The 8,831-nt window shown below is 41.3% G+C and overlaps 1 protein-coding gene across 1 annotated transcript; it reads right to left on the bottom strand.

Annotated features, from left to right (window-relative positions):
- Positions 1 to 1,932: 1,932 nt before the first annotated feature.
- si:ch211-175m2.5 (uncharacterized protein LOC568697 homolog) lies at positions 1,933 to 5,899 on the bottom strand. Its single transcript, XM_042074198.1, has 5 exons — positions 5,795 to 5,899; positions 5,014 to 5,178; positions 4,757 to 4,856; positions 4,463 to 4,593; positions 1,933 to 3,910 (listed from the first exon to the last, which is right to left on the bottom strand). Exons 1-5 carry the CDS (start codon positions 5,843 to 5,845, stop codon positions 3,614 to 3,616), a joined length of 744 nt encoding a protein of 247 aa, XP_041930132.1. The 5' UTR covers positions 5,846 to 5,899; the 3' UTR covers positions 1,933 to 3,613.
- Positions 5,900 to 8,831: the final 2,932 nt, after the last annotated feature.

Here is an 8,831-nt window from a genome sequence, read left to right on the forward strand (position 1 = left end):
TTGGGTCCCCTGGAAAGCGAATATGTTCTTCCCACTGTTTGAAGTGAACAGCGTGGGGCATTTAAAGGACTATTGATCAGATCAGCATGCTTTCAGGGGTTTACAATAGGAGAGTAGGCCAGAGCAATTACTGCTGGAGATGTGTGAAAGATGGTAGAACACACACACACATTTAACACAAACACACACACACACACACAGACATTAGCACTCCTCTGACAAACTATGGCAATCTAATGTCTGATTTTTACCATCATCTGATTTTTTCCCTCCAATCTAAGTGGCATTCTGCTGCCATCCAAGTGCATCTAGCTGAAATGACATCTATTGCTTTCTACTACATTTACAATGTTTATCTGCCTCATGGGAGCCACATACAGCAGGTCAGATGAGAGTCTCAAGATGTGTTATTGATGGATCAATCACGCAGAGAACCAACACTGCTGTTACCAGTCTGATGTTAAATGGCACATTTCAGTGGAGATTTAGTGCGTCTCAAGTGAGCTGGAATGAGTGGCAGTATGAGGTGAAGGAGCTAAAGGTAAATGAGGCTAATAAAGAGCACCAGGGCGTGTGTGTGTGTGTGTGGTTGACTCGGGTGAGGGCTTTTGAGTCAAATAAGGATCTGCATACCCAGATTTATATTAAAGAGAGTTGTTACATACAGTTAGAGTTGTGTTGAGTTTAGAGACTTATTTTGTTTTGCTTCAAAACTTTGAGTGGTGTATTTTGATGCATATACTGTATACATTTAGATGTTCTTTTGTATATTCATGCAGTGTGTGTGTGTGTGTGTGTGCGTGTGTGGTTGACTAGATGCATAAACCTGGAACCAGGTGCAGATGAGAGGAAATTAAAAATAGAGCACCTTAAAATACCCGCAGAGCAAATGGGAGAGCACGCACCTACCTTAACCGCCCTCACACAAACCCCTGCTCACATGCCACTGCTCTTGTTTCCTCCTCCCCCGTTGGAAACACATTAGCAAGTGGACCTGCACAGTGACCTGGGCTATTTCGTCACGTGAATACTAAGAAGTATTTATTTGTATAGACCTCTGAAGTTCGCCAACAGAAAATAACCAAAGCTACATTTCGTCTGCATTTCAGACTTCTTCGTCCCTGCGAGAGTTTGACAGGTGCGATAATTCAAAACCCCCATGTTATTTTCCCATAGGAAAAATCACAAGATACCAGATCTCATAGATAGCAGCTTTTTTGTAGGCGAACTTCAGAGGTCTATTGTCCATTTCTATTATTTTTATTTTTTTCGACTTTATTTTGTATGTTACATGAAGAGTATATGGCTCTTTATTTTATGTATATGTATATTTATGTTACATGAAGTATATATGACTTGGATAGTTCACCCAGATTATAGATGCTCAGATTATCTACAAACTATCTGGTGACACTCTGTTACCCACAATTTATGAGGTTAAGTTTAGAGGTTGGATTTGGTTAAGGTGATATTCAGTAATTGTTTGACAACAATTTTACATACTGAATTTGAAACTTAACTACAGGACTTCCTTACTTACAATTTTACATACTGAATTTGAAACTTAACTACAGGATATTGATATAATGTACACTTCACCTTTAGTGTCACTTTGGAAAAATGCTTGGTATTCAGTGTTATGCGAGCTCATTGGCACATGCTGGCACAGACTGCAGAAGGTACATCCATATGTAAATGACAGAACTAGTGCGGTGGCTTTCATGGCTATTAGGTCAAAACTCAGGACAAGAGCGAGAATCACCTTAGAGTGGTCACATTAACACATGGACAAAGGTGATCCCCTGCAATGCTTAATCTTGAATGGCATGTTGCAGACGTCCCCAGGAAGAACACTAGACCTCATGTTCTATTCCAGCTGTTGGATTGTAGGAACAGCACTGCAAACACTCAAGGAGATACATTAGAAAAGCATTTGAAACCACATTGTTTTATTTAACTCAGATTTGTTCAAATCTATATATATTATTTACACAAGCGCCACAGAAATATCAATAAGGGTTTTTACACAACATTCAGATCAGTACCGACTTCAAAGAAGAAACAGTTACAAGTGTTAAGCTCTATCTCCCCCTGGTGGTCTAACAGCACATTACCATTAGCCATGTCATGTCATACATATTCAGTGGCTTAATTGAGTTTAAGATTAGAAACATCCAGAATTCTCTTGGGTTTGCCTTGAGATGTGTTTGCTAATTCACTGGCTGCCTTTGTGCATAATATACCTCATAAATATGAACTTTTAAATCCATCCGATATAAATAAGGCATTCTCTGGCAGTATATTACTTCCCCTCAGACTGACCTTTGGCTGGGTCACGGATGGAAAAGTCATAATCGATCTCTATGGTAAAATGCAGGAAAAAAAGCTCAATGCTAGGGTGTATATTGCTGTGAATAATCAAATCAGTATGGCTTTGTAACTCCATACAATACAATCCAGACACCTAAGTACTAGACAATGCATACATGTGTGCAGCAACATAGTATAAAGCAAAGATTCTAGAGCACTGATCTATTTTGCTCCGCTCTAGGATCTTTGGTATAAAGCAAAGATTCTGTATCACAGTCTTGTTTATTTTGGCTGGCCACCTCACAATATCTATTCTCCACTGTGTTGCTCAATAGTGCTGGTGACTGTAACCGTTATTACCTACATGGGCATCTGTACACTACCAATCAAAGCTCTGGCACTTGTCCACTTGCATGTGAACTACAGCTGCTTATGGCATCATAGGTGCTGACAGGGAAGTAGTTCTACTTTCATAGAAACTCAAATCTTACAGCAAATATCATGTAAGGCCAACAGCCTTGAGATGTTGAGCAGTAGCTCACCCCACGTTAGCATCAAGCATATTTTACTATACACAAAACACAGCATTATATCACTTTGCTGTTGCTAAACAGACATTTTGCGTGAGTCACAATTTGGTTACGGTGATGTTCAGTAATTGTTCAACAACAATTATAATGAACTTGAATCTTAACAGATGATCTGTTGAGCCTCTCTACCCGAGTAAAGGGTTGCCAAAAAACTCAAACACTATCTGCCGGTTCTGTACTTGAAGCTCAAAGCAAGTTCAACAGAGTGCAGCAAGATTGCTAATCAGCAAGATTGATATTGATATAATGTACAGTTTACCTTTAGTGTGACTTTGGGAAAATACTTGGTATTCAGTGTCATGCAAGCTCATTGGCACATGCTGGCACAGACTGCAGAAGGTACATCCATATGTAAATGACAGAACTAGTGCGGGGGCTTTAATGGCTATTAGGTCAAAACTCAGGACAAAAGAGAGAATCACCCTAGAATGATCACATTAACGCTTGGGCAATGGTGATACCCTGCAATTCTGCAGATGCTTAATCTTGAATGGCAAGATGTTGCAGATGTCCCCAGGAAGAACACCAGACTTCATTTTCCAGTATTTCTACTGTATATTAGGAACAGCACTGCAGAGGTAAAATAGAAAAGTATTCCCAATCTTAGAGCACTAACATTAATGCATTATGGGGAAAGGGGTGATGGAAAAGGCACATGTTAGACAAGCACCCTGGAAACAACAGGGGACGAGAATCAGTGGTGGAATTGCTCATCATGCACTGCCATCCTTAGCCTTCTCCCCCTTGGCCCCCTTGTCCCGTGGCAGCCTGCCCAGGTTGTAGAACTCGGCGTTGGGGCGCATGTCCGTGAGGTGGGCCAGCCGGTTGGACATGGCGAAGAAGGCGGCGATGGCGGCGATGTCCCAGGCGTCCTCGCGGTCCAGACCGTGCTCCTCCAGCGCCCGGAAGTGCTGCTCAGTCACGTTTTCGCTGCGGCACACGGTCAGAGCGAAGTCCAGCATGGCACGTTCTCGAGGACTCAACTCGGCGGTGCCATAGTTCACTGCCACCTAGGGGATAGGAGGAGTAACTACATGATCACAGCAATCATAAACAGCAAAGTTACTGTTTAATATACTGTACTCATGCAGAGAACCTTAAAGGTTACAAAACACACACACACACACGTCAAGTCAGTCACAAGAGACCCTAAATCATATTCATACACAGTGGACACCAGGAGGCTTCAGATATTGAGCCTGTGATGTGTCTCAGTGTTGGATTTACGTCAGCTACATTTTTTTTGTGACATTCTAAAGTAATCCACTGGCCATTTTGGAGCAATTTCAAAGGGCACTGAGGACTCCACAAATCATTTAACACAGGCCCTCTTCCAATTAAATTATGCTCCTCTGGGATGAGTGAAGGGCTGGAGACTTTGGCTCCTGATTTGTGCTGGAGGTGAAGTGTCACCACTGTCACCACTGTTAGAGCGATGAGCTAGTATAATGAATGCTTCTGTTTAAAATGCACAGGCACGCAGGCCAGGTAAACATATGCCAGATAAAGAGTGTGTGTGTGTGTGTGTGTGTGTGTGTATAAAAGTGTGAGAAAATACAAACCTGATCTGCTAGTGTAGGTTTCTTGGAATAGATGCGATGCAGTGCACTATGGGAAATGACGCAGTACAGGCAGTGATTCTGGGTACTGGTGGCGACAACAATCAGCTCGCGGTCTGCCTTTGACAAATTTCCTGCAGCCAAAAAATGCATATGCAATAATCAATGGTTTCAAATTGGTCCTCAATAAAAAGTTCCTGCTGGCATTGACTTGCAAATGAATAGGCCTATGCCCTGCTTATCTCTGTGCAGATATGTTCACTTTGTTTTATCAAATATCACAGTGTCAAATGTCACCTGTTTCTTTGTTCATCAGGACATTGTAATATGCAAAGAATGCTCGGAATTCATCCGGTCTATGAGACAGTGCCTTGAACACATTAGGAAGGAATCCACCCTGATGAAACAGAATATATATATATATATATATATATATATATATATATATGTGTGTGTGTGTGTGTGTGTGTGTATGTGTGTGAGACTTTGTTAGTTTATGACATAATAAATGGTCAACAAATATCCAAATGAGACAGAGGAAAGGAGCAATATACCTTTGTTTCCACCTCCTCCATAAGTTCCACTATGTCATAAGGCAGATTTTTCTTGTAGGGAACCGGATAACGACTAACATTTTTATTATTACTGGAGGAGCTGCAGTACCTCAGGAGAATACCTGGTGTCCTTTGATATACTTTGTCTACCTGTTGAATGGTGGACTACACACACACACACACACACACACACACACACACACACACACACGGAGTAGCAAGGTGAGTTCAACAAAGGTAGCTCTGTCCGTGAGAGATCAATTCCACTGCCTGCCACAGAAATGAAAGCGATGTATTTGGTAGGTGCAGTCTGCCATATCCACAAGTGGATTGAGGAAAGTTGAACGGTGGTGGAGCGATATTCTCTAGATTAGGAAACTGTACTGTTCTGTCTGATGCCAGCACAATTGTTTATGTGCTAAAAAACGAATTCAGCTAGTTATAGTCACCAACGATGCAGTGCAATGGTGAAGTAGACATACAGACGACTGAACAGGCTATAGCCTATATATAGGCTACCATCTAATCATTCCACAAGAGGGGAACACTTACAAAGGCCTACCCGAGGCCTACTTGTAGGACAACTGTCAAAACCTTTCAGTAACGTTTAAAGGTTAGGCTATACAGAGCAAATCTAGCCTACCATCATCAAGCAAATAACTTAAGCATTGAGAAGGCAATGTGATTCCACACTGCTTTGGAAGGTTGTCATTCGTCCCCCACCCAACCAAAACGCATCCCTCGAATATAGCTGTTACTTAAAAGTGAAATTGGGTCTTACCAAGGCAATTTTAGCGGGACGAAATAACTTCAGACTACGGCAACACGCCATTACGACGTGACCAACTATTGCTTGCCCGACACTGCTTGGAGATAGAAAATAGATAATTTCCTGGTTCTCCAATGTCTTCAATGGCCAATCGTGGGTAGGGATACAAAGAAACGCCTTTCGAATGTAGCCAATTGGATTCACCGTCAACTCGCCCCCACTCGAGTGTTTTGAGGAATACAGTAGGCTGTCAACTCTCGTCTTGTGTTCTGTTAACTCTCTCTCGTCACTGCCCTATGTCTTTCATTGCTGAAATGTGAAATAGATCTAATTAATTAAATATGATGTAATTACAGCTAAATCTGCTGCAATGACAAATGTGTTTGTGAGGAAGGGAGTTTAGTACTCAGGGCCGGTTCTACATTTGGGTGGGCTGGTAGACATTTTGGGTGGGCAACATCAAAACAGTCAATTTGGATCAAAATTGACATTAAACACAAAACACAAACACACAAAAAAATCTGTAGGCTACTACCTAGCTCAAGTTGCTGCAGCAACAGCCAGGGATGGACAGTATTTCTGATAGTATTTTGTCATCTGTATTTTATTTTGTTAAAGAAAATGGCTTCATATTTTCTATCAAAGTACTTTATAGTGTATTTTTGTAGTTTAAAAATACAGCCAAATATTTTTGGTAAAACCAATAGTCTACTTTTGGTGATGTGATGACATCATAAAAGTGCAAGTAGCCTCTGACTGGTGCTGATTTAGTAATTTGTTTAATTAAATTGTTTAATTTAATTAGTTAACTTGTTTTGATTATAATATTGAGATTCAGAAAGCTGATTCAGTGCAAGTAGGTTGCTCACACATACAATACACTCCCTCTCATACCAACCTCAAGTTTCTTGAGAATCATTCTTGAGAACTTCATCCAATTGGAACATGGAACTGGTTATGTGTTTGCCCTGTAATATTACTCTATGCATTGACAATGTCAGAGATTTGTATGCACTTTGTACCGCTTGACATGTTGAGTGCATCTGGTCAGCATAGTCGATCTGTTGACTGTTTGCAGGTTATGGTATGCCTTGTAGGCAGAGAAAAGCTGTTGCTCTGAAACACTGTCTACTTAAAGTGTAATTCTGTCATTTGAACCCAGGGTCTTTTTCACCATGACAACGAGTCGAACACCTCCTCGAGAGCTAGATTACGTTGATCAAAGGAGTACCGAGTTGGACCGGCTTTAACGATTAGCCTACCCCCCCAAAAGGCTAACAGTGCAAGTACTAAGGGCAGTGCGCCAAACGTATCCAAACCGCCATTTTTTAACCACTAATACAGTAATGCTCAAAATAGCACCACAATTCTGCAGTACTATGAATAGGGACTGCGTTTAATCTATTCCATCATCAGTACACTGATTATTTGAACCAAAGATCTCAGATATAATCGTATTTTAAGGATCTTTGGTTCAAATAATCAACAGAGTCAGTGTACTGATGATGGAATAGATTAAATAGACCAATATGGAAGGTTTGCAAAGTGATATCATACTGCACACGGTACACCCCCCTACACATAACCATTACATATGAGGTGTTGGGGTCTGGACCCGAGTGTAATAATTGCAGGTGTGCTATGCCCTTTAACTGTGTCCTCCTCATAACTGGGCCTGCTGTGTGTGAGTGTGTGTGTGTGTGTGTGTCTGTGTGCTATAACACACATACATAAGCCTACTGAGTATGTACCAGCTACCATTTCACTCAACACCAACTCATCTACATCCACGCTGGATTTGAAGCTGCACACTGCATAAATAAACACTGCAAAATAAAAATATTGACTTTGTTTAGGTGGGGAAGACACAATGCTTGGGTGTCTCTGCACTCACTGACAACGCAGACATTAATGTGCACTAGCCAAAATGTCCAGTAGGTGGAGACAGAGACGTCCTGCTAGATAGGCTTCATAGCTGTGTCACTTTCTCTATGATAAAAAAAAAAAAATACATCTATGGTGGGTATAACTGTTGTCCACTGTGGCGTGGGGGGATTGCTCGTGCCCACTCCAGCTTATTGCATGTGAGCACCTGAAGAGCAAAACCAAGTTAAAGCTGTCTCCCATAATAGGCAGGGGTCTCGGCAGGGCTCATGAAAGCTGCACGTGTTCCATAGATTTTTTTTGCCATGGGTTTTAGGCCCTCAGACAGATAACATTTAAGACTGTGGTCCATATCTCTCCAAAAGCAAACAAAACATTTCTTCTTTCACATTTAATTTCTCTGTTACCCTGAGGAGACCAATGTGTAACCTTTCTTATCCCCCTCCTGGCTGATAAGTGGTGGATCAGAATTGGGTTCCTAAGATTATGAAGTAGTTCACTCAGCTGACTAGGCAAGAAAGGCTGGGGAGAGTTGTCAGCATAAACCTCGCAGGAACTTCACTCTGTGGGCTTATCTGGGAAATCGTAGTCTCTCTGTCTTGTAGTGCTTTGTAACAAGCTTCCCTACGTCCCTGACTGCTGAGGCAGACATGTCCTTTAGCAGGGGTCTCCAATCCAACATGTTTTCCTCTGAAAACTACTTTGGCAAAATGAATGTGGCTGAGAGCTACTCATGTTTTATATTGGTAGTAGTGACATGTATAGCCTAGCTGTTGAATGAGCTTTGTATACATCCTTCTACTCCTTTCAACTCCTTTACCCTCTACACTGCTACCTGGAAACAGGGCCACTTTTAGCCTACTATATTAAGGAGGGCTGGTAGAAATATTGGGTGCAACATAACAAAACAGTCAAATTGGATCAACATTTACATAAACACCAGCAGGTTGAGATGGGGCTTTAGGCCTATGTGTTTCAGAGCTTGACAACAGCGAGGATGAATTTACCCTCCTGTTGTGTTTGTTTTATGTTTACTAGTTTTGTGTTACTGGTCAAAAATGGCCGCTGGATTATAACTTGTTATAAATCCATAGTAACACACATATTATCATCTAATGTTGTGATAGACCTTTGTATCAACTTGTATTCTATTGAATATAAACAG

This window comes from Alosa sapidissima, chromosome 20, assembly GCF_018492685.1.
Source record: "Alosa sapidissima isolate fAloSap1 chromosome 20, fAloSap1.pri, whole genome shotgun sequence".
Lineage (NCBI taxonomy): Eukaryota > Metazoa > Chordata > Actinopteri > Clupeiformes > Clupeidae > Alosa > Alosa sapidissima.